The sequence below is a fragment of the Pseudophryne corroboree genome, chromosome 5 (assembly GCF_028390025.1).
Source record: "Pseudophryne corroboree isolate aPseCor3 chromosome 5, aPseCor3.hap2, whole genome shotgun sequence".
NCBI classification, from domain to species: domain Eukaryota; kingdom Metazoa; phylum Chordata; class Amphibia; order Anura; family Myobatrachidae; genus Pseudophryne; species Pseudophryne corroboree.
In genome coordinates, this window is record NC_086448.1 from 243,483,428 (window position 1) to 243,510,664 (window position 27,237).

Genomic DNA, 27,237 nt, shown 5'->3' on the forward strand with positions numbered 1-27,237 from the left:
ACGTGGATATCCAATGCTACGGCGGGTAAGTCTACATATATTCCTTTCGCAGCCCCCCCCCCCCCCCCCCCCCCCAGTAAGGAAGACCTACTCGGCTCCAACTTTGCAGTCCTTTCGGACAGCCAAATTTAAAAATAACATCAGAAGTTCTTCTACAGCCTCCAGAGGCAATAGAGGTAAATCCAGAATACCAGCAACTGCAGGTTCACAGAAACAGGTTCACGGTTTCCTCAAAGCCGTCAGCGGGCCATCCAGACCTCACCTGGCTCCCACCTGCCAGTCTTCCAGACAGTGCGGTCCACTGCCTGGAAGACTGGCAGGTGGGAGCCCGATTAAGAGATTTCAGTCACATATGGGTGACATCATGCCAGGATCCCTGGGTCAAAGATCTTATCTCCCAGGGGTACAGGCTGGAGTTTCAGGAACTCCCACCTCACAGATTCTTCAAATCAGGCTTACCAGCTTCTCAGGAAGCAAGTATGACTTTACAGGAAGCAATTAAAAACTGGTACAGACTCAGGTCATTGTTCCAGTTCCACCTCCTCTGCGCAACAAAGGTTTTTATTCCAACCTCTTTGTGTTACCAAAGCCAGACGGTTCGGTAAGACCCATTTTAAACCTCATGTCACTGAACCCGTACTTACGGGTGTTCAAATTCAAGATGGAGTCTCTGAGAGGAGGGGGAATTCCTGGTGTCTCTGGATATCAAGGATGCGTACCTTCATATTCCAATCTGGCCGCCTCATCAGGATTATCTAAGGTTTGCATTACAGGACTGTCACTAACAGTTCCATGCCCTGCCATTTGTCCTCTCCTCAGCACCGAGGGTGTTACCAAGGTGATGGCAGAGATTATGTTTCTACTCCGCAAACAGGGAGTGAACATGATTCCGTACCTGGACGATCTGCTGATAAAGGCACCAACCAGAGAGAGGTTGTTTGACAACATTTCCCTCCCAACTCGTCTACTCCGGGATCACGGTTGGGTTCTGAACCTACCAAAATTTTACCTGGAACCAACACGGAGGCTTCCGTTCCTGGGGATGATACTAGATACGGAGGCACAGAAGATATTCCTTCCATTGGAAAAGGCTTTGGTAATCCAGTCGATGGTGCGGGATGTTCTGAAACCAACCCGGATATTGGTGCATCTATGTATTCGCCTTCTGGGGAAGATGGTAGCCAAGGCAAGGCACTGCAGTACGGAATGTTTCATGCAAGGCCCTTCCAGCTGGATCTGTTGGACAAATGGTCCGGATCGCATCTCCACATGCACCGGAAGATACGTCTGTCGCCAAGAGCCATGATTTCTCTTCTGTGGTGGCTTCAGATTTCTCACCTGACAGAGGGCCGAAGGTTTGGGATTCACAATTCGATTCTGCTAACCACAGACCCAAGCCTCACAAGTAGGGGATCAGTCACCCAAGGGGAACAATTCCAAGGAAAGTGGTCAAGTCAGGAAACCATTCTCCCAATCAACATTCTGGAACTTAGGGCCATGTACAACACCCTTCTACAGGCATCACATCTTCTTCAAGATCAAGCCATTCAGGTTCAGTCGGACAATGTGACGCCAGTAATGTACATAAACCGGCAGGGCGGAACGAAGAGCAGAGCAGCAGTGTCAGAGGTAGCAAAGATTCTCCTCTGGACAGAAAGACACGCTGTGGCATTGTCGGCAATCTTCATTCCGGGAGTGGACAACTGGGAAGCAGACTTCCTCAGCAGACACGACCTCCACCCAGGAGAGTGGGGCCTTCACCTGGAGGTGTTCGGATGCTTGACACGTCGGTGGGGGGTTCCTCAAATCGGCATGATGGCCTCTCGTCTCAACAAGAAGCTCAAGCGGTATTGTTCAAGGTCGAGAGACCCACAGGCTGTGACGGTGGACGCCCTGGTGACTCCATGGGTTTACCAGATGGTGTACGTGTTTCCACCACCTCCATTGATCCCAAGAATTCTCAAAAGAATAAAAAGAGAAAAGATTCAAGCAATACTCATTGCTCCGGACTGGCCAAGAAGGGCCTGGTATGCGGATCTACTGGAGATGCTCTTAGAGGACCCGTGGCCTGTACCTCTTCGCGAGGATCTTCTGCAAAAAGGGCCGTTCGTCTATCAAGAAATACCACGGCTACATTTGACGGCATGGAAGTTGAGCGTCAAATTCTAGCCCGGAAAGGGATCCCGGACCGAGTTATTCCAACTTTGATCCAAGCCAGAAAGGGGGTAACGTCTAAACATTACCACCGTATTTGGAAAAAATATGTCTCTTGGTGTGAAAACAGGAAATTTCCTGCGGTGAAATTTCAACTGGGGCGTTTTCTCCTTTTTCTCAGTCAGAGGTGTACGTGGGCCTACGCTTGGGTTCCATAAAAGTCCTGATTTCAGCCTTGTCCATTTTATTCCAGAAACAATGGGCTTCCCTCCAGACATTCTTGAAGGGTGTTCTGCACATCCAACCGCCCTTTGTGCCTCCCACGGCACCTTGGGATCTCAACGTGGTGTTGCAGTTTCTACAATCAGAATGGTTTGAGCCTTTACAGGAGGTTGACACAAAGTTTCTTACGTGGAAAACCGTCACACTGTTGGCCTTAGCTTCAGCAAGGCGTGTGTCGGAACTGGGGGTGTTCTCTCACAAAAGCCCCTATTTGATTTTTCATGAAGATAGAGCTGAACTCAGAACTCGTCAGCAATTTCTTCCTAAGGTGGTGTCTGCATTTTGTATCAACCAACCTATTGTGGTTCCGGTGGTTACCGACACCTCTGCTACTTCAAAGTCCTTGGACGTTGTGAGGGCTTTGAAGATCTACGTGAAGCGGACAGCTCATCACAGAAAATCAGACTTGCTGTTTGTTCTCTATGATCCCAATAAAATTGTGTGTCCTGCTTCAAAGCAGTCTATTGCTCGCTGGATCATACTTACTATCCATCTTGCTTATTCTACGGCAGGTTTGCCGTTTCCAAAATCTGTACAGGTCCACTCTACTAGGTCGGTGGGTTCTTCCTGGGCGGCTGCCTAGGGTGTCACGGCTTTACAGCTCTGCCAAGCAGCTACTTGGTCAGGGTTCGAACACGTTTGCTAAGTTCTACAAGTTCGATACTTTGGCCTCTGAGGACCTTCAGTTTGGTCAATCAGTTCTGCAGGAACCTCAGCACTCTCCCACCCGGTTTTGGAGATTTGGTACATCTCTATGGTACTAAATGGTCCCCAGTATCTTCTAGGATGTAAGAGAAAATAGGATTTTAATTACCTACGGTAAATCCTTTTCTTGTAGTCTGTAGACGATACTGGGCGTCCACCAAGTGCTTCGTGTTTTCCTGCACTGTTACTTGTTAAGTACTGTTGTTGGTTCAGCTGTTGCTGTTCCTCATCGAGTTTGGTTAGCATGGCTTTCCTCTTGTTTTGTGTGTGCTGGTTCGTATTTCATCACTGTCCTTTAAATCCTTCTCTCAAGGTATGTCCGTCTCCTCAGTCACAGTTTCCTAGACTGAGTCTGGTAGGAAGGGCATAGAGGGAGGTGCCAGCGCACACTATAAATTTCTTAAAGTGCCCAAGGCTCCTAGTGGACCCGTCTATACCCCATAGTACTAAATCAACCCCCGGTATCCTCTACGGACTACGAGAAAAGGATTTACCGGTAGGTAATTAAAATCCTATTTATTTTTACGAAAAGGGTTTCATTCAGACTAGAGTGCTCTTCTACGAATTGCAGAGGTTTGCGATCACATAGTCGCCGCCCAAACAGAGTGAATACCCACACCGTTCAAGTCTGCGTATGCCTTACGAAAAGCTCCGCATATGCAGGTCAGCTGCAAATCCGTTCATAACTCACCATCAAATGATTTTTCCAGCCTATGCAGTCTGGGCGTAGCCCAGGACCTACTCCTACAGTGCGATAGCAACAGGCTGTTCTGGGCGGGAGTTGACGTCACACATCCTCCCTGAAAACGCTTGGGAACTCCTGCGTTTTTCATGACACTCCCGGAAAACAGGCAGTTACCACCCACAAATGTATGCTTCCTGTCAATCAACTTGCATATGCCAAGCGATCAAAAAATTAGCTGGATTCTTTTGAGTTTGACCTCGTGCGTGCACATTATGATCCGTACACATGTGCAGTCAATCGATAATCGGCTGCCTTGTGAAAACGCACAACAGCGATCAGGTCTGAATCCGGCCCTAAGTTCTATTGTTCTGTTATGTAGATTTAGACTCGCACACAGATATACAAGTGTCGCATATCAAATTAATTAGTGTAGTCTCATGAAGCGGATTGAGGTGAAAAAGACACCCGATGCAAGTGTAATTCTCCATAAGCATATTTAGGAGGATCTAATAACCTACAAAAGTACAGTAGCAGCATAACCACCCCTTTTATGGGATTATTATGTCTCATAAACAATTGCCAAAACCATTTAAAAAAAAAAATTAAAGAGAGAGAAAAATAGTTCTGGCCTTCGTGATTCTATAGTTCCTACATCTTGCAAGCATCTTACGGTCGTCGACGCCGGGATCCCGACAGGGGCACCATACCGACACCAATTTCCTGGCAAGGTAGGTGATTCCTCCTCTATGGGTGTCCACGACGCCCAAAGAGGGAGAATAGAACCTGTGGCGAGCGTAGCTCGCAAGGGGCTTTGTTGCGCTTGCCGCCCTGCTGGCATTCCACCGATTGGGATGCCGTTGTCGGTATACGGACAATCGGCATCCCGTGCAGCGGGATATCATACCGAACCTCATCTTACAAATGGTACTGAAATGGGCAGGGATTTTGTTTAAAAAAAAATTAGTTATTTACAATAAAGCTAGTAAAAGATTCAGAAAGAGTAATGTATTGTATCCTAATCTGTAAAGTAGTATGTGCCAAAACGAATCGGTCTTTGTGAGTTTGCCCTAAAAAGTTGTGCTCAGCAGTGTCCAAGAAGCATGAATTACTGTTGTTTTTGTTTTTTGTGGGTTTTGTTTTTTTTTTATCAGATCTTTAAATTAAGTTGTGAAAGGAGACGGCTTTAGACATCTTTTCCATAAAACGACAAGAAGCTATTGTCTTTAGTTCTCAGTTTTCTTCTCCTAATTATTTGAATTTACCTTGAGCAAATGTATTTCTGTGATTTGAAGATAATGGACTATTTTGTGATTTCCCCCATCCCCTCTTCTTTATTGTGTAACAGTACAATTCATCTCTAGGTTGCCAGTGTAAATTCAGGTTATGTAGGTTATACTGTAGGTACATTGTACAGAGGGAGGATGATACAGGTTTACTGAAATGTTTATTTTAGAGTAAGATTTTACATGAAACATTTTTCAAGGTCTCTCCAACTTCAAGGGCCATTATCTTGATAGCCCATCAGGATTTTTCAATTAATAATCAGTCAATTAGCTAGTTTATGCCCCATTTAGCAATTTGTTGAAGCATGTACTTAAACCTAGCCTGTCAGTGGTCCTACTTCATTAGATTACATTGGCATTGTCAATAAATACAGTGTTTAACGGTGTCCTACTGATTACAGGTTATATTAGTGATTGGAAAACACCTCTGCTACCAAACACTTTGCCTCGGTGCACTGCTGGCTTGGCAGATATACTGTACAGTAAGCACACCAAAGTGTTCTATCCTCAAATGTAAATCCCCAATCTCCACTCTGGCTGTTAAGAACCCTTCTTGCAATATCATTTTCCTAAGTGACTTCATGAGATGTGGTGTATGGTGTGTAACATTGTATAGAAGAAATTTTGTGGCTGGATAGGGTCGGATTCAGTTAGCCTTGTTAACTTACTGCATGAGGGAAAGGGTGATAGCCTCTGGTTTTACGCTCAAGGCTGTTCAATTACAACCGTGTGGTAAAATTGTGGCTAATGTGCATTAACTCATAGGTTCCAGGGTAAGTTCCCGGAACTATGGGTTAATGCAGGCCTGTCCAAACTGCGGCCCTCCAGCTGTTGTAAAACTACATATCCCAGCATGCCCTGACACAGTTTTGCTGTCAGAGAATGCTAAAGCTGTGTCGGGGCATGCTGGGATGTGTAGTTTCTCAACAGCTGGAGGGCCGCAGTTTGGACATGCCTGGGTTAATGCATTCGTGGCACCCCTCCCTCGTGCTCGAACAGAAATCTGCATTAATTTGTACCTAATGTGATAATATGCTGGTGATTTTATTTTATATATATATATATATACTGCTCAAAAAAATAAAGGGAACACTAAAACAACACATCTTAGATCTGAATGAATGAAATATTCTTATTAAATACCTTGTTCTTTACATAATTGAATGTGCTGACAACAAAATCACACAAAATTTATCAATGGAAATCAAATTTATTAACCCATGGAGGTCTGGATTTGGAGTCACCCTCAAAATTAAAGTGGAAAAACACACTACAGGCTGATCCAACTTTGATGTAATGTCCTTATAACAAGTCAAAATGAGGCTCAGTAGTGTCTGTGGCCTCCTCGTGCCTGTATGACCTCCCTGCAATGCCTGGGGATGCTCCTGATGAGGTGGCGGATGGTCTCCTGAGGGATCTCCTCCCAGACCTGGACTAAAGCATCCGCCAACTCCTGGACAGTCTGTGGTGCAACGTGGCATTGGTGGATGGAGCGAGACAAGATGTCCCAGATGTGCTCAATTGGATTCAGGTCTGGGGAACGGGCGGGCCAGTCCATAGCATCAATGCCTTCGTCTTGCAGGAACTGCTGACACATTCCAGCCACATGAGGTCTAGCATTGTCTTGCATTAGGAGGAACCCAGGGCCAACCGCACCAGCATATGGTCTCACAAGGGGTCTGAGGATCTCATCTCGGTACCTAACGGCAGTCAGGCTACTTCTGGCGAGCACATGGAGTGCTGTGCGACCCCCCAAAGAAATGCCACCCCACACCATTACTGACCCACTGCCAAACCGGTCATGCTGGAGGATGTTGCAGGCAGCAGAACGTTCTCCTTGGCGTCTCCAGACTCTGTCACGTCTGTCACATGTGCTCAGTGAGAACCTGCTTTCATCTGTGAAGAACACAGGGCGCCAGTGGCGAATTTGCCAATCTTGGTGTTCTCTGGCACATGCCAAATGTCCTGCACGGTGTTGGGCTGTAAGCATAACCCCCACCTGTGGGCGTCAGGCCCTCATACCACCCTCATGGAGTCTGTTTCTGATCGTTTGAGTAGACACATGCACATTTGTGGCTTGCTTGAGGTCATTTTGCAGGGCTCTGGCAGTGCTCCTCCTGTTCCTCCTTGCACAAAGGCGGAGGAAGCGGTCCAGCTGCTGGGTTGTTGCCCTCCTACGGCCTCCTCCACGTCTCCTGATGTACTGGCCTGTCTCCTGGTAGCGCCTCCATGCTCTGGACACTACACTGACAGACACAGCAAACCTTCTTGCCACAGCTCGCATTGATGTGCCATCCTGGATGAGCTGCACTACCTGAGCCACTTGTGTGGGTTGTAGGGAGGTCATACAGGCACGTGGAGGCCACACACACTACTGAGCCTCATTTTGACTTGTTTTAAGGACATTACATCAAAGTTGGATCAGCCTGTAGTGTGTTTTTCCACTTTAATTTTGAGGGTGACTCCAAATCCAGACCTCCATGGGTTAATAAATTTGATTTCCATTAATCATTTTTGTGTGATTTTGTTGTCAGCACATTCAACTATGTAAAGAACAAAGTATTTAATAAGAATATTTCATTCATTCAGATCTAGGATGTGTTATTTTAGTGTTCCCTTTATTTTTTTGAGCAGTGTATGTATATATATATATATATATATATATATATATATATATATATAGTGATAATATGCTGCCGTTTTTATATTTAATATGATAATATGCTGTTCTGTGCATGGTATAATTTTCTTATCAAGGCTAAAAGCAATAAGTCACTGTGGTTTATAATAGGTTTATCTCTACATACAGTATACATTGTCACTGATCTTTCGACAGTTCAGCCTTTATTTATTTTTTTGGCTCATAAAATTGAAAAATAAACAGTCACTTTGTCGTAGTCCTTCCCCACGCATGTATTTACAAGGCTAGACAGTAGAATGTACAAATAGGAAATTCCCAGAGGAGTGAGCCTTGTAAGAGAAATGTGTCGATGCCAATACATACAACAGGATTTTAGCAATAAATTCTGCCTTTCATGGAAGTATATTTTACAGTGATGAGCAACTAGGGCCAGTATCCTATTACCAGCGATAATTTACCACACGGCAAAAACGGGTATTTACCGTGATGGGCTATCCAAATATAGCCTATTTTTACTGCGCGGTAAATTACCCAGTCTCGCACAGAAACGCATATGTTCCGCAAAAAAGCCACAAACGTATGTGTTTCTGCAGCAGACATCACAGATTTTGAGATGACTTATTGCGACTTCGCTTGCCTGAGGCAGCCGGCCCAAACCTCAGTTAAATTCCAGTGCCCGGGGCTAATAGGATAGCCTATTAGCTGTGGTAATTAACAACAGCTAATTGCATATTGGCCTAACAGTACCAATAGACTGTGACATTGTGTTAATTAAAGAGGCTAAATTGAATGTGCAGTATTTGCAAATAAATCAGTATCTTCTCCTTTTCTACACCATCCGTGCCGGACTGGGCATGCAGGGCCCATCGGGGGAATGCAGTGATAAGGACCCATTTTAGGGGTGTGTCCAGTCTCCAGAGGGGGTGTGGTCAGCCGCCACATTTGTTTGCCGAACCATTAAAGAGTGCATGGGCTGGGCCCCTTGAAAAATATACAGTAATTACTGCTAGTGCATGCATGATAATGTAGCAGCTTAATAACACCAATGCACTGTAGAAAATACACCATAGTCCTGTGCAGTATAAAGTAACATATGAATAATGTTTAATTCAAATACACAGTTTGGAACCTGATCCCTAGATGAGAAGGAGGGGTCCGTAGGCAATGGGGACCACCTGGGGTTTCCCGTGAGCCCCTGTGGGCTGGCCCATATTACGGAGTGTCTGTCTGCTATTTCATCTTGAATGTACTTTCAGCTCCTAAAATTCAGTCTTTCAAAAATTGAGCTGATAGGTCAGCGACCTCCTTATTTCTGTATATATTATTCTTGTCTCAAACCCTCAGCTCTGACCAAGATTTGCTTATCCACAATCATTACCTGCTCATGTTGCCAGCCACAGGACTCTTCACTACCTTGTACTTCAAGAATTTCCCATAGCCTCTGAACCTTACCCTGTCCCCCAAGCCTGATTCTAGATAAAGTTAGCGAACCACCATAGTAATACCTTATTACCACCCCTTTGCACAGTTGATTCTGAGTCGCACATACTGCCAATGTCGGACACAAAGAAACGATTTTCTTTCCTAAGTCAACCATCCCAGGGCATCACACAAATAAAGGATAGCATTGAAAAATCAGTGTTAGGCAAGTGAAAGTAGCTGTGTATACATACCTGAAGGCTTGGGACACCTTCATCTGGATTGGCCACCCACCCACCGCCTCAGGGACCTAACACATGCTGACTGCACAAAAGCTACAGGAAAAATCCTTTGTGTGATGCCCTGGGGATGGTTTAGCTGAGGTGGTTTTGGAGAGCCCTGCGCCCTAGAGACGAACCCCTATAATGTTAGGGACCTGTACGATTGCGGTCACCGTGACTATTGGTGGGCAGGCTCATATATTGGCCAATGTATACCAAGAAACTCGGATATGTGTAATGAAATTTATTATAATTCTAATGGTTGTATGGTGCACCAATTCTCTTGTTCCTATGTTGTAGTAGTCCTAGCAAGGTATCACAACCCATTAAAAGCAGCTAGGGTGTGCATCCAGGCCCTCTCCCCCCAGTGTGTCATTAAAAAGTGGTTGTGCACACAGACGCTTGACCTCATGCATAACAGTTAATAGCCGGACGGCGTATTAACCCTCCATAGTGATGGTGCGTCTAAAGGTGCAGCAATTAGAATGTCGGCATCTGCAGACACTGCGGTTGGTGGTCTCAGTGCTTGTACATTCGGACATAAGTATGTGCATTGGGAAAGGGCTTTGTAGCAGCATTTGCGTAAAGTCACAGATGGGCGACCACCAAAAGAGACAGACAGGGGCGCCGCTTTGCCAGACTCAGAATCAGCCCCTTATTCTCTTTTTATGCACTAAACACCATCTTATCCCAACCAGCATTGCTGTGTGACTGGGACATATTGAACCCTATATGCAGTGTTTACCAGTGCAAATCTGGTGGACCAATATGTAATCTGTGGTGCTTAACCTGGTCCATTTCTCTCTGTTCCAATTGTAATCCACTAAGGAATTTGCTTGTGCTGTATAACTAATTATTAATGGTAATTATAGGCCTCTGAAAAAGTATGAAATCCTTGTGTGGCTAAACTTGGTTGCCTTTACTGAATACATGCTGGTGGTTGGAGTAAGTGATAAGAAAACTTCACACCGAGTCCAGATGTGGATCAATATGCACCAGTGTTCACTTTAGCAGGCCTCATCTGACTACTCTTCCTATGTCTACATCATACTGTACCTCCATCTATAAGAGCATTGTGGCATCCCATGCATGCAGCAAGTGGGTGGCCTAGTTCATTTGTGTAGACCTGACTGTAACCAAATTACAGCATGACTAAACCAATCCCAATCATCATATAAACTGGGACAACCAGTAAGATTATAATCACATCCGATAATTTTGTGTTGACATTGGGGGTTATTAAGGGTTGTTGGCAAACCAAAAAAGTAAGCAATTGGGCAAAATCATGTTGCACTGCAGGTGGGGCAGATGTAACATGTGCAGAGACTGAGAGATTTAGATTTGGGTGGGTTATATTGTTTCTGTGCATGGTAAATATTAGCTGCCTAATTTCACATGATACATTTGCCCCACATGCAGTGCAACATGGTTTTGCCCAGCTGCTTGCTTTTTTTGGTTTGCTAACAACCGTGAATATTGCCCATAGTCCATCTGCCTTCCCAGTGCCCTCTATGGTCCGCATGGGCGTTGAACCGTTGGTTCTCTCATAGGTGGTCATATTTGTGTATTAACCATGAAGCTTCTGCGCAAGGGCACCTAAACAAATGAACACACATGCTAGGTTTTTCTAAAACATAAAACATAGTGTACAGTATGTAATCAATTTTTAACGTGTATATAATAACATATGCAATATTTTCTTATCTGCCTCTCTTGCAGTGCTGGACCCAAAGGAGATAACATATATGAATGGCGGTCGACTATACTAGGTCCCCCTGGTTCTGTGTATGAAGGAGGTGTTTTTTTCCTAGATATAACATTCTCACCAGACTATCCTTTCAAACCACCAAAGGTCAGTTATCTTCATTTTATATACTTTGAGGAAAAATAGAGTGTTAACGTGGGTTAATAAAATGTAAATTAAGCCTAAAATGTTTTAAAAGACAAAATTAACTAAAATCATTAATCTTTTTAATATGGTTTCAAGCATATTCTTTATATTACTACCACAATTTAAGCCTGATTTGAAGATGGGAGTCCATCCAAAGTTTTGGCTGAAGTGTACACATTTCAACACTGCACATGCGTGCCATAATGCATCGGGATGTAGTCAATATCCCGGCGGTCGGGATGCTGCTGGGATACCGACGACCAAGAATGCTGGCAGCGACACCAGGGCTATTCCCACTCGTAGAGTGAACATAGAACATGTGGCGAGCGCGGCAAGCCACTGAGCCAACAAGGGGCTTTCAAACGCTCGCCCCGCAGCCAGCATTCTGGTGGCCAGGATCCCGGGATCGGTATTCTGACCACCGGGATCCCGGCCGCCATTATTCCAACACAAACCCAATGTATCCATAGGTTTATGTGTATGTTAGGCAGAATTGAGAGGAGAAGCACTGAGTAGAGAGAATACAGTCAGGGCATGTTCACCTAAGTGTAGCATGCCCCCTGATGAGGAGAGGTGGAGATTTCTTAGAAGCATAGAGCCTGATTCAGATGTGGTCGCTAATGCAGTTGTGATTGTTTTTTTCACCGTGCAAAAATATGCCAGTGCTATAGCCGCCTGGAAATTTATTGAGAAACCCACAGATCCAAGCAACTGCACACAAATACACAGCGATGGCCACAGAGCCTGCCATAAATGACCATCTGACCATATGGTCATGCAGAATGGCCATGGGAGCTGAGACGCTGGTGCCATATTTCTCATACATCCTAGAGGATGCTGGGGTCACATAAGAACCATGGGGTATAGACGGGATCCGCAGGAGACATGGGCATTTTAAGACTTTCAAAGGGTGTGAACTGGCTCCTCCCTCTATGCCCCTCCTCCAGACTCCAGTTTAGAATCTGTGCCCAGTGAAACTGGATGCACTCTGAGAAGCTCTACTGAGTTTCTCTGAAAAAGACTTATGTTAGGTTTTTTATTTTCAGGGAGCACTGCTGGCAACAGTCTCCCTGCTTCGTAGGACTTAGGGGAGAGAAGTCAGACCTACTTCTGTGAGTTTAAAGGCTCTGCTTCTTTGGCTACAGGACACCATTAGCTCCTGAGGGTCTGATCGCTAGGTACGCCTAGATGCTCGTTCCCAGAGCCCGCCGTCACCCCCCTTGCAGAGCCAGAAGTCAGAAAACAGGTGAGTAGAAGAAGAAAAGAAGACTTCAGTGACGGCTTCTGAGGTACCGCAACGCTCGCACGCTGCGCGCCATGCTCCCACACACAGCGGCACTACAGGGTGCACGGCGCGGGGGGGGGGGGGTGCACACTGGGCAGCATATATGACCTTTATAAGTAACTGGCAAGAGCGGACATAGTGCCAGTATAAAAATGTATTTGAAAAGAGCGGGTCTGAAGCGTGCCATTACGGGGGCGGAGCTTAGCCCTCACAGCACACAGCCCGGCACCATTTTCTGTACACAAGACTGCAGAGACGCTGGTCCTTCCTCACACTGCTGCATAAGTATCGGGGGGGCACAGTTATTTTGGTGCATTATATGTTAATTATAAAAGCACCGCAGGTCTGGGGCATTTTCTGTGGTGTTTCAGACCGGGATTGAGCGCTGGGGTGTGAGCTGGCAATAACTCCCTCTGTGTCTCTCTGACAGGCTTTACTGTGGGTCTGTCCCCTATAGGCCCAGTGTGTGTTGGGTGCAGGTGTGTCGGCATGTCTGAGGCGGAGTGCTCTTCCTAGGAGGAGACTATGTTAGGGGCACAAACGGCTGTGGGAGTGACCCTGTCGGCACTGCCGACACCTGATTGGGTGAATGTTTTGAGTGCTTTGAATGCTAATGTGGCTCTGATAAATAAGAGATTGGATGCATCTGAGTCTCAGAACCAGGGGTCACAAAAACGTTCATTTGCCCAACTGGCAGACATGGATACGGACACTGACTCAAGTGTCGACTATAGTGATGCCAGATTGGATCCAAAACTGGCAAAGAGCATTCAGTACATGATTGTGGCAATAAAAGACGTATTACATATCACTAAGAACCCTACTGTTCCTGATACTAGGGTCTGTATGTATAAAGGAAAGAAACCTGAGGTAACGTTTCCTCCCTCTCATGAACTGAACACGGAAAATCCTGACAAAAGTTTCATATTCCCAAAAAGGATTCCAGTGGCGTATCCGTTTCCCTCTGGGGATAGGGAAAAATGGGAGTCACCCCCCATTGTGGACAAAGCTCTATCACGGCTGTCCAAAAAGGTGACTCTTCCGTCCCCTGACACGGCAGCCCTAAAGGATCCTGCACATCGTGGGCAGGAAAATACAATGAAATCCATTTATGTCACCACGGGTACGCTACTCAGACCAGCCATTGCATCTGCGTGGGTGAGTAGTGCTATCGAAAAATGGGCAGATAACTTGTCATCTGAAATAGATACCCTGGATAGGGATAGCATTCTTTTGACACTAGGTTATATCAGGGACGCTGCAGTCTACCTAAAGGAAGCTGCGAGGGATATTGGCCTCTTGGGATCAAGGGCAAATGCCATGGCAGTCTCAGCTAGGAGAGCATTGTGGATTGATCAATGGAATGCTGATGCTGACTCTAAGAAAGCTATGGAGTCTCTACCGTATAAAGGTGGTGTATTGTTTGGTGACGGCCTCGCTGATTTGGTATCTACGGCTACCGCGGGTAAGTCATAATTTTTACCTTATGTGCCTGCACCACAAAAGAAAGCACACCACTATCAGATGCAGTCCTTTCGGCCTAATAAATACAGAAAAGGCCGAGGGTCTTCCTTCCTTGCTACTAGAGGAAAGGGAAAAGGTAAACGATCACCGTCCGTGGCCGGTTCCCAGGAGCAGAAGTCCTCCTCGGCTTCTGCCAAATCCACAGCATGACGCTGTGGCTCCTCTGCGGGAGTCTGCACCGCTGGGGGCACGTCTCAAACTCTTGGGTTTTAGAAATAGTGTCCCAGGGGTACAAACTGGAGTTTCAAGACGTTCCCCCTCACCGATTTTTCAAATCGGCCTTACCAGCTTCTCTGCTGGACAGGGAGGTGGTATGCGCCGCAATACAAAAATTGTGTCACAATCAAGTCATTGTCAGGGTTCCCCCGTCGCAACAGGGAGAAGGCTTTTATTCGAGCCTGTTCGTGGTCCCGAAGCCAGACGGCTCAGTCAGACCAATCCTGAACCTCAAATCCCTCAATTTCTACCTAAGAAAATTCAAATTCAAGATGGAATCTCTCCGGGCAGTGATCTCCAGTCTGGAGGAGGGGGATTTTATGGTGTCTGTAGACATAAAGGATGCCTACTTACATGTTCCCATTTCTCTGACGTCCTAGTGGATGCTGGGCCTCCGTCAGGACCATGGGGAATAGCGGCTCCGCAGGAGACAGGGCACAAAAATAAAAGCTTTAGGATCACGTGGTGTGCACTGGCTCCTCCCCCCATGACCCTCCTCCAAGCCTCAGTTAGGTTTTTGTGCCCGTCCGAGCAGGGTGCAATCTAGGTGGCTCTCATAAAGAGCTGCTTAGAGTAAAAGTTTTGATAGGTTTCTTATTTTCAGTGAGTCCTGCTGGCAACAGGCTCACTGCAACGAGGGACCTAGGGGAGAAGAAGTGAACTCACCTGCGTGCAGGATGGATTTGCTTCTTAGGCTACTGGACACTAGCTCCAGAGGGACGATCACAGGTACAGCCTGGATGGGTCACCGGAGCCGCGCCGCCGACCCCCTTGCAGATGCCGAAGTAAGAAGAGGTCCAGAAACCGGCGGCTGAAGGCTTTTCAGTCTTCATGAGGTAGCGCACAGCACTGCAGCTGTGCGCCATTGCTCTCAGCACACTTCACACCAACGGTCACTGAGGGTGCAGGGCGCTGGGGGGGGGCGCCCTGGGCAGCAATGTTAATACCTTTTCTGGCTAAAAAGAATACATCACATATAGTCCCTGAGGCTATATGGATGTATTTCACCCCTGCCAGGTCTCAGAAAAACCGGGAGAAGAGCCCGCCAGAATAGGGGGCGGGGCCTATCTCCTCAGCACACAGCGCCATTTTCCCTCACAGAACTGCTGGTGGGAAGGCTCCCAGGCTCTTCCCTGCACTGCACTACAGAAACAGGGTTAAAACAGAGAGGGGGGGCACTTATTTGGCGATATGATTATATATTAAGATGCTATAAGGGAAAACACTTATATAAAGGTTGTCCCTGTATAATTATAGCGTTTTGGTGTGTGCTGGCAAACTCTCCCTCTGTCTCCCCAAAGGGCTAGTGGGGTCCTGTCCTCTATCAGAGCATTCCCTGTGTGTGTGCTGTGTGTCGGTACGTGTGTGTCGACATGTATGAGGACGATGTTGGTGAGGAGGCGGAGCAATTGCCTGTAATGGTGATGTCACTCTCTAGGGAGTCGACACCGGAATGGATGGCTTATTTAAGGAATTACGTGATAATGTCAACACGCTTCAAGGTCGGTTGACGGCATGAGACGGCCGGCAAACAAATTAGTACCTGTCCAGGCGTCTCAAACGGGTGGTCTTCTGTTTGCCGGCGGTCGGGCTCCCGGCGCTCAGTATACCGGCGCCGGGAGCCCGACAGCCGGAATACCGACAATTATTTTCCCTCATGGGGGTCCACGACCCCCATAGAGGGAGAATAAAATAGTGTGGCGCGCGTAGCGCGCCACCGTGCCCGTAGCGTGGCGAGCGCAGCGAGCCCGCAAGGGGCTCATTTGCGCTCGCCAAGCTGTCGGTAAGCCGGCGGTCGGGCTCCCGGCGCCGGGATGCTGGTCGCCGGGAGCCCGACCGCCGGCCAGCCGTAGTGAACCCTCTCAAACACCGTCAGGGGCTTTAAAACGCCCATTTACCTCAGTCGGTCGACATAGACACAGACACGGACACTGACTCCAGTGTCGACGGTGAAGAAACAAACGTATTTTCCTTTAGGGCCACACGTTACATGTTAAGGGCAATGAAGGAGGTGTTACATATTTCTGATACTACAAGTACCACAAAAAAGGGTATTATGTGGGTGTGAAAAAACTACATGTAGTTTTCCTGAATCAGATAAATTAAATGAAGTGTGTGATGATGCGTGGGTTTCCCCCGATAGAAAATTATTGGCGGTATACCCTTTCCCGCCAGAAGTTAGGGCGCGTTTGGAAACACCCCTTAGGGTGGATAAGGCGCTCACACGCTTATCAAAACAAGTGGCGTTACCGTCTCCAGATACGGCCGCCCTCAAGGAGCCAGCTGATAGGAGGCTGGAAAATATCCTAAAAAGTATATACACACATACTGGTGTTATACTGCGACCAGCTATCGCCTCAGCCTGGATGTGCAGCGCTTGGGTGGCTTGGTCGGATTCCCTGACTGAAAATATTGATACCCTTGACAGGGACAGTATTTTATTGACTATAGAGCACAGAGAGATATTTGCACTCTGGCATCAAGAGTAAGTGCGATGTCCATATCTGCCAGAAGATGTTTATGGACACGACAGTGGTCAGGTGATGCATATTCCAAACGGCACATGGAAGTATTGCCGTATAAAGGGGAGGAGTTATTTGGGGTCGGTCTATCGGACCTGGTGGCCACGGCAACAGCTGGAAAATCCACCTTTTTTACCCTAAGTCACATCTCAGCAGAAAAAGACACCGTCTTTTCAGCCTCAGTCCTTTCGTCCCCATAAGGGCAAGCGGGCAAAAGGCCAGTCATATCTGCCCAGGGATAGAGGAAAGGGAAGAAGACTGCAGCAGGCAGCCCATTCCCAGGAACAGAAGCCTTCCACCGCTTCTGCCAAGTCCTCAGCATGACGCTGGGGCCGTACAGGACCCCTGGATCCTACAAGTAGTATCCCAGGGGTAAAGATTGGAAATTCGAGACGTCTCCCCCTCGCAGGTTCCTGAAGTCTGCTTTACCAACGTCTCCCTCCGACAGGGAGGCAGTATTGGAAACAATTCCCAAGCTGTATTCCCAGCAGGTGATAATCAAAGTACTCCTCCTACAACAAGGAAAGGGGTATTATTCCACACTATATTGTGGTACTGAAGCCAGACGGCTCGGTGAGACCTATTCTAAATCTGAAATATTTGAACACTTACATACAAAGGTTCAAATCAAGATGGAGTCACTCAGGGCAGTGATAGCGAACCAGGAAGAAGGGGACTATATGGTGTCCCGGGACATCAGGGATGCTTCCTCCATGTCCCAATTTGCCCTTCTCACTAAGGGTACCTCAGGTTCGTAGTACAGAACTGTCACTATCAGTTTCAGACGATGCCGGTTGGATTGTCCACGGCACCCCGGGTCTTTACCAAGGTAATGGCCGAAATGATGATTCTTCTTCAAAGAAAATGGACGATATCCTGATAAGGGCAAGGTCCAGAGAACAGTTGGAGGTCGGAGTAGCACTATCTCAAGTAGTTCTACGACAGCATGGGTGGATTCTAAATATTCCAAAACCGCAGCTGTTTCCGACGACAATTTGCTGTTCCTAGGGATGATTCTGGACACAGTCCAGAAAAGGGTGTTTCTCCCGGAGAAGAAAGCAAGGGAGTTATCCGAGCTAGTCAGGAACCTCCTAAAACCAGGAAAAGTGTCAGTGCATCATTGCACAAGGGTCCTGGGAAAAATGGTGGCTTCTTACGAAGCGATTCCATTCGGCAGATTTCACGCAAGACTTTTCAGTGGGATCTGCTGGAAAAATGGTCCGGATCGCATCTTCAGATGCATCAGCGGATAACCCTGTCTCCAAGGACAAGGGTGTTTCTTCTGCGGTGGCTGCAGAGTGCTCATCTACTAAAGGGCCGCAGATTCGGCATTCAGGACTGGGTCCTGGTGACCACGGATGCCAGCCAGAGAGGCTGGGGAGCAGTCACACAGGGAAAAAATTTCCAGGGAGTGTGATCAAGTCTGGAGACTTCTCTCCACATAAAACAATGCTCTAAGCTTAGCAAGACCTCTGCTTCAAGGTCAGCCGGTATTGATCCAGTGGGACAACACCACGGCAGTCGCCCACGTAAACAGACAGGGCGGCACAAGAAGCAAGAGGGAAATGGCAGAAACTGCAAAGATTCTTCGCTGGGCGGAAAATCATGGGATAGCACTGTCAGCAGTGTTCATTCCGGGAGTGGACAACTGGGAAGCAGATTTCCTCAGCAGGCACGACCTCCACCCGGGAGAGTGGGGACTTCATCGGGAAGTCTTCCACATGATTGTGAACCGTTGGGAAAGACCAAAGGTGGACATGATGGCGTCCCGCCTGAACACAAGAGACCCTCAGGCAATAGCTGTGGACGTTCTGGTAACACAGTGGGTGTACCAGTCGGTGTATGTGTTCCCTCCTCTGCTTATCATACCCAAGGTACTGAGAATTATAAGACGTAGAGGAGTAAGAACTATACTCGTGGCTCCGGATTGGCCAAGAAGGACTTGGTACCCGGAACTTCAAGAAATGCTCACAGAGGACTCATGGCCTCTGCCGCTAAGAAGGGACTTGCTTCAGCAAGTACCATGTCTGTTCCAAGACTTACCACGGCTGCGTTTGACGGCATGGCGGTGGAACGCCGGATCCTAAGGGAAAAAGGCATTCCGGAAGAGGTCATTCCTACCCTGGTCAAAGCCAGGAAGGAGGTGACCGCACAACATTATCACCACATGTGGCGAAAATATGTTGCGTGGTGTGAGGCCAGGAAGGCCCCACGAAGAAATTTCAACTCGGTCGATTCCTGCATTTCCTGCAAACAGGAGTGTCTATGGGCCTCAAATTGGGGTCCATTAAGGTTCAAATTTCGGCCCTGTCAATTTTCTTCCAAAAAGAATTGGCTTCACTTCCTGAAGTCCAGAAGTTTGTCAAGGGAGTACTGCATATACAACCCCCTTTTGTGCCTCCAGTGGCACTGTGGGATCTCAACGTAGTTCTGGGATTCCTCAAATCACATTTTAAACCGCTCAAATCTGTGGATTTGAAATATCTCACATGAAAAGTGACCATGCGGTTGGCCCTGGCCTCGGCCAGGCGAGTGTCAGAATTGGTGGCTTTGTCTCACAAAAGCCCATATCTGATTGTCCATTCGGACAGGGCAGAGCTGCGGACTCGTCCCCAGTTTCTCCCTAAGGTGGTGTCAGCGTTTCACCTGAACCAGTTTATTGTGGTACCTGCGGCTATTAGGGACTTGGAGGACTCCAAGTTGCTAGATGTTGTCAGGGCCCTGAAAATATAGGTTTCCAGGACGGCTGGAGTCAGGAAAACTGACTTGCTGTTATCCTGTATGCACCCAACAAACTGGGTACTCTTGCTTCTAAGCAGACGATTGCTAGTTGGATGTGTAGTACAATTCAGCTTGCACATTCTGTGGCAGGCCTGCCACAGCCAAAATATGTAAATGCCCTTTTCACAAGGAAGGTGGGCTCATCTTGGGCGGCTGCCCGAGGGGTCTCGGCTTTACAACTTTGCCGAGCTGCTACTTGGTCAGGAGCAAACACGTTTGCAAAATTCTACAAATTTGATACCCTGGCTGAGGAGGACCTGGAGTTCTCTCATTCGGTGCTGCAGAGTCATCCGCACTCTCCCGCCCGTTTGGGAGCTTTGGTATAATCCCCATGGTCCTGACGGAGTCCCAGCATCCACTAGGACGTCAGAGAAAATAAGAATTTACTTACCGATAATTCTATTTCTCGTAGTCCGTAGTGGATGCTGGGCGCCCATCCCAAGTGCGGATTGTCTGCAATACTTGTACATAGTTATTGTTACAAAAATCGGGTTATTATTGTTGTGAGCCATCTTTTCAGAGGCTCCGCTGTTATCATGCTGTTAACTGGGTTCAGATCACAGGTTGTACAGTGTGATTGGTGTGGCTGGTATGAGTCTTACCCGGGATTCAAAATCCTTCCTTATTGTGTACGCTCGTCCGGGCACAGTATCCTAACTGAGGCTTGGAGGAGGGTCATGGGGGGAGGAGCCAGTGCACACCACCTGATCCTAAAGCTTTTACTTTTGTGCCCTGTCTCCTGCGGAGCCGCTATTCCCCATGGTCCTGACGGAGGCCCAGCATCCACTACGGACTACGAGAAATAGAATTATCGGTAAGTAAATTCTTATTTTATCCTCCACATCAGGCTTACCTGAGGTCTGCAGTTCAGGATTGTCATTACCAATTTCAGACATTGCCGTGTGGTCTGTCCATGGCTCCGAGGGTTTTCACCAAAGTAATGGCCGAAATGATGGTTCTCCTGCGCAAGCAAGGAGTCACAATTATCCCGTACTTGGACGATCATCTGATAAAGGCGAGATCCAGGGACCAATTACTGCAGAACATTACGCTCTCCCTGACAATTCTGCAGCAACATGGTTGGCTCCTAAACTTGCCTAAATCACAGTTGGTTCCGACGAGACGGCTGTCGTTTTTGGGAATGATTCTGGACCCAGAATTACAGAGAGTTTTTCTTCCAGTGGAAAAGGCTCTGGAAATTCAGAACCTGGTCAAACAAATTCTGAAACCAGCAAGAGTATCGATCCATCAATGCACTCGGTTGCTGGGGAAGATAGTGGCGGCCTACGAGGCCATTCAGTTTGGCAGATTCCATGCCAGAGTGTTTCAGTGGGACCTGCTGGACAAGTGGTCGGGTCCCCTCTGCACATGCACAGAAGGATAATCCTGTCTTCCAAGACCAGAATCTCACTCCTGTGGTTGCTGCACAGCTCTTACCTCCTAGAGGGACGCAGGTTCGGGATACAGGACTGGATCCATGTGACCACGGATGTGAGTATCCGAGGCTGGGAAGCAGTCACACAGGGGGAAAGCTTCCAGGGAAGATGGTCAAGCCAGGAAATTTGTCTACACATAAACGTTCTGGAGTTAAGGGCCATTAACAACGGCCTTCTGCAAGCGGAACATCTTCGCAATCGGCCCGTCTTGATTCAGTCAGACAACATAACAGCAGTAGCGTACATAAACCGCCAGGGCGGAACAAAGAGCAGAGCGGCAATGGCAGAGGCCAAAAAGGTTCTCCGCTGGGCGGAAAGGCATACAAGCGCTCTGTCAGCGATCTTCATTCCAGGAGTGGACAACTGGGAAGCAGACTTCCTCAGCAGACATGATCTCCATCCAGGAGAGTGGGGTCTTCATCAAGAGGTCTTTGCAGAAGTGACAAGTCTTTGGGGAATTCCTCAAATAGACATGATGGCGTCTCGCCTCAACAAGAAACTTCAGAGATATTGTTCCAGGTCGAGAGACCCTCAAGCAATAGCAGTGGACGCCCTAGTGACACCGTGGGTGTTTCAGTCGGTGTATGTGTTTCCTCCACTTTCACTCGTTCCAAAAGTGATAAAGATCATAAGAAGAACAAAGGTTCAAGCGATTCTCATTGTTCCAGACTGGCCAAGGAGGGCTTGGTATCCAGATCTTCAGGAATTACTCATAGGAGATCCCTGGCCTCTTCCTCTGAGGGAGGATCTGTTACAGCAGGGGCCGTGCGTGTTCCAAGACTTACCGCGACTTCGTTTGATGGCTTGGCGGTTGAACGCCGGATCCTAGCCTGAAAGGGTATTCCCAAGGAAGTCATATCCACTCTTATTCAGGCCAGGAAAGGAGTAACGTCTAAACATTACCACCGTATTTGGAGAAAATACATGTCTTGGTGTGAATCCAGGAAGGCTCCTACCGAAGAATTTCAGTTAGGACGTTTTCTCCATTTTCTACAAGCTGGTGTGGATGCGGGCCTAAAGTTGGGCTCAATTAAAGTACAAATTTCAGCCTTATCGGTTTTCTTCCAAAAACAATTGGCCTCCCTTCCAGAAGTTCAGACTTTCGTGAAAGTCGTGTTGCACATCCAACCTCCCTTTGTGCCCCCAGTGGCACCATGGAATCTTAACGTGGTGTTGCAATTCCTTCAATCTCATTGGTTTGAACCTTTACAGAAGGTAGAGTTGAAATTCCTCACTTGGAAAGTGGTCATGCTGTTGGCCTTGGCATCCGCAAGGCGGGTGTCTGAATTAGCGGCCTTGTCTCACAAGAGCCCTTATTTGATCTTCCATGAAGATAGAGCAGAGTTGAGGACTCGTCAGCAATTTCTGTCGAAAGTGGTTTCGTCGTTCCACTTGAACCAACCTATTGTGGTGCCAGTGGCTACTGACGCCTTGCTGGAATCAAAGTTTCTCGATGTAGTCAGAGTTTTGAAAATTAATGTTGCCAGAACGGCTCAATTTAGGAAAACGGAGGCTCTATTTGTCCTGTATGCTCACAACAAGATTGGGGCTCCTGCTTCCAAGCAGATTATTGCGCGCTGGATCTGTCATACGATTCAGCATGCTCATTCTACGGCTGGATTGCCGCTACCGAAATCGGTGAAGGCCCATTCTACCAGAAAGGTGGGCTCGTCCTGGGCGGCTGCCCGGGGTGTCTCGGCATTACAACTTTGCCGAGCGGCTACTTGGTCGGGTTCAAACACCTTTGCGAAGTTCTACAAGTTTGATACCCTGGCTGATGAGGACCTCCTGTTTGGTCAATCGGTGCTGCAGAGTGATCCGCACTCTCCCGCCCGTTCTAGAGCTTTGGTATAACCCCATGGTTCTTGATTTGACCGCAGCATCCTCTAGGACCTTTTGAGAAAATAGGATTTTAATACCTACTGGTAAATCCTTTTCTCTTAGTACTTAGAGGGTGCTGGGCGCCCGTCCCAGTGCGTACTGTATCTGCAGTTTTTTGTTACGTTTCAACACATGTTGTGTTACGTTTTTAGTTAGCCTGTTGCTGACGTTGTTCATGCCGTTGACTTGCGTTATGTTGAAAGCCATGTTGTACGGCGTGCTTGAGGTGTGAGCTGGTATGTATCTCACCTTAGTTTAACAATAAATCCTTTTCCTCTAAATGTCCGTCTCCCTGGGCACAGTTCCTATAACTGGAGTCTGGAGGAGGGGCATAGAGGGAGGAGCCAGTTGACACCCTTTGAAAGTCTTAAAGTGCCCATGTCTCCTGCGGATCCCATCTATACCCCATGGTTCTTGATGTGACCCCATCATCCTCTACGGACTAAGAGAAAAGGATTTACCGGTAGGTATTAAAATCCTATTTTTCTGTGTACAGGATCGGCATATACACACCCTGAAAATGGTGATGACACACCGAACTTTTTGTCGCCACTACCCGATACCTCCCACAAAACGGCCCCAGTTTGTCAGTCACTTGCGAATTAATCCTCACTGCAAGCACAGTCACATTCGTTAATCGCTCAACTGTGTAAATATCGAAACAACGACCAAGTCTGAATCAGGCCCATAGTTTTCTGCAGGAACCAGAGGCCTGATGTTGAGATACATCAATGATAATGTTGACAGTGGTCTTTACCAGCTTACCAAAGCAGAGGTTTAGGTGTGTCGCTTTACGTGTTCTGTAGAGACTATCCAGACGTCCCAGTGCAAAACCAAGTTGTTTTGCAGTGTTCATCGACTTTTTCTTATAAATGACAATGTCAATAAAAATAACACATATATATATATATATATATATATATATATATATATATATACACACACACACGTTGAGTATCCCATATCCAAAGTGCTTGGGACCAGAAGTATTTTGGTTATCAGATTTTTCTGTATTTTGGAATAGTTGCATACCATAATGAGATTTCATGGCGATGGGAACCAAGTCTAAGCACACAATGCATTTATGTTTCATATACACCTTGTACACACAGCCTGAAGGTAATTTTAGCCAATATTTTTAATAAATTTGTGCATTAAACAAAGTGTGTACAGTGCATACAAATCATTTATGTTTCATATACAACTTATACAATCAGCCTGATGGTCCTTTAATACAATATTTTCAACAACTTTGTGTATTAAACAAAGTTTATGTACATTCAGCTATATATATATATATATATATAGAGCTGTGTATATATATATATATATATATAGAGAGAGAGAGAGAAAGAACCGAGGCGGCACTCAGAGACTTGTAACAGCAATCATATATTTGTGCAAATAGTGCAAATCATATCAACGTTTCGGGGACCTGGTCCCCTTCTTCAGGATAACATAAGTGCCAAAAGTGAGTGTTTAAATAGACAAGACAAACACTTACCCCATCCAATCTGCAGCTGCCCTGGCACGACACTCGGGTAGCGAGCAAAGCCTCGAGTGGTAGCCATGGTAACGCGGCTCGCACTCGCGACGTCACCTCCGGTCCCGCTGAGACGCGAGCAGCCGGGCGGAAGTCATGAAAGGGCGGCCAGACGGACATGCTGCAGCTGCAGATTGGATGGGGTCAGGGGGTAAGTGTTTGTCTTGTCTATTTAAACACTCACTTTTGGCACTTATGTTATCCTGAAGAAGGGGACCAGGTCCCCGAAACGTTGATATGATTTGCACTATTTGCACAAATATATGATTGCTGTTACAAGTCTCTGAGTGCCGCCTCGGTTCTTTCTCTGCATACCACCGGCTCCCGGTTGGGGAGGGCACCAGAGCAGCATCAGTCCAGCATTGGACTACATGGAGTGCCGGAGCAGCTGTTTACTTTATATATATATATATATATATACACACATACATATACATAGAGATGGAACAATAGATGAAAGGCGTATGCTAATAGGTCTTGGTGAACCTATGCGCAACAGAGAAGGCTAGATGAGCGAGGCTCCATCTGTGTGTGTGTGTGTGTGTGTGTATATATATATATATATATATATATATATATATATATATATCAGCCTGTGCACATTAAACATTATCAAAGCCAGCGGCATTACATGTAGGAAGAGGAATATGCCTCAGTGGGTTTGTTTGTGTTCTTCCTATGTCTAGTGGTGTATTCAGTGCTTGTCGGATCCTTTCCGATGGAAAGGATCCGAAAAATGCAGTATTCAATGACCGGCCAAGTCAGACTGTCCGATTTGGCCATTCCTGACAACTATCACATGCCCCTATTTCGCACGCCCTGGAGAGGCAGACGCCGCTCATATTCCGTGCTGTCACCTATTTCTGACCCTTCTGGCGGGCGGGTCCTCTAATTCAGAGTGACGGTGTCCCGTCCGTGCTGCGGTATCCTGTCCGTGCTGCTGCTGCGGTGTACCGTCCGTGCTGCTGCTGCCCCCGTTTTTCCGCTCCTCCTCTCAGCTCTTCCTCATCTGTTCCCACTTCACCTACCTGTCCCCACCCTCATGACGTGTCCTCGCCCCTCTCCTCTCCCGTCCTCCTTACCCGCCCGCCATCTCTTTTTCCTAATTCTCCCCCGTCCTGACACCCCTCAAAACATGTCCCCGCCCCTCTGACATGTCCCCGATCCCCCGTCTCATCTCCTCAATCCAACTTTTTGGCCGTGTTTCCGACAAAGCACGTGGATCCACGGCTATTCCGCTGATCCATGTGTTTTCCGACAAATCGGTATTCCCGACTTGTCAGAAAAAAGCAGCCTGATTGAATAGGTCAGAACCCCATCCAACCTAAAAAAGTCGGAAACTGCCTTCTTTCCGACAAAACTTCGGTATCCGACTAGAATTGAATACCCCCCCTAATGTTGCTGGCTTTGAAACTGTAGAATGTGTTAACACTTACTCTATGTTGTCAATGTTGGCTCGCAATGAGAAATGAAGATTGTATTAGGGGATAATTCAATTGCAAATTGTGCAAATTGCTGTTCCCACTGTGTTAAATGCTGTTAATGGCAGCCGCCTTCGCACCCTTCGCCTGGCTGATTCACTTCACACAAAAGTGCGCGCCACCCTTTGGGGTAGCGAACACTTTTGAGAAAGATCCTGTTGCTGTAAAGCATTGCTGCTGCTGCGCATATTTGGATGAGTGAACAGATTCACCCTCAATTGAATTTCCCCCTCAGTAAGAACCTCTTAGGAAAAGAGTAAAATTGCAAAACAGGCAGTAGAATACAAAAAAATCAGGACTGCAGGATGTGCATAGTCAACTTTTGCAACAGTCTCATTCAGTGGCGGGACTTCTATGGCTACAGCCCTTAGCTAGATACACCCTTGTGGGTGTGTGGTGTCCCAAAGTAATGCAAAAACACTTTCATCATGATGTGTTTACTACCCGTACTAACCCAGAGTCCCAATGACCAAATGTAAATGTTTTTATTTGAGTTGCCTTTTATTTTAAATTAGTTGGAAACTGCCAAATAATAGAAAATAGGATTTTAATAACCTACGGGTAAATCCTTTTCTCGTAGTCCGTAGAGGATGCTGGGGTCCATTTTAGTACCATGGGGTAAAGACGGTTCCGCAGGAGCCCTGGGCACTTTAAGACTTTTCAACAGTGTGAACTGGCTTCTCTCTCTATGCCCCTCCTCCAGACCTCAGTATAGGAACTGTGCCCGAGGAGACGGACATCTTTGAGAGAAGAATTTATATTAAACTAGTGGTGAGATTCACACCAGCTCACACCATACAACAAACATGCCGCAAAACATGGCCTTCAACATAACCCATGCTGACATGCATGCTTAACGTAACAGCAACTGCTGTAAAACATCTTATCACGTGAGAACCTGTGTAAAAAGACCAACGTAAACTTGCAGGAAAAATGAGCACTGGGCGGGCGCCCAGCATCCTCTACGGACTACGGGAAAAGGATTTACCGGGTGGTTATTAAAATCCTATTTTCTCTAACGTCCTAGTGGATGCTGGGAACTCCGTAAGGACCATGGGGAATAGCGGGCTCCGAAGGAGGCTGGGCACTCTAGAAAGATCTTAGACTACCTGGTGTGCACTGGCTCCTCCCACTATGACCCTCCTCCTCCAGTTAGATTTCGTGCCCGGCCGAGGTTGGATGCACACTAGGGGCTCTCCTGAGCTCTTAGAAAGTTATAGTCTTAGA

The 27,237-nt window shown here is 47.1% G+C and overlaps 1 protein-coding gene across 1 annotated transcript in view; it reads left to right on the plus strand.

The window, feature by feature from the left end:
* The window catches only part of UBE2E2 (ubiquitin conjugating enzyme E2 E2), a 511,995-nt gene that overhangs the window by 380,718 nt on the left and 104,040 nt on the right, over nt 1-27,237 (plus strand). Inside the window, exon 4 of the mRNA XM_063922208.1 lies at nt 11,170-11,302. Coding sequence (XP_063778278.1) covers nt 11,170-11,302 — 133 coding nt within the window. The remainder of the gene's footprint in view (nt 1-11,169; nt 11,303-27,237) is intronic.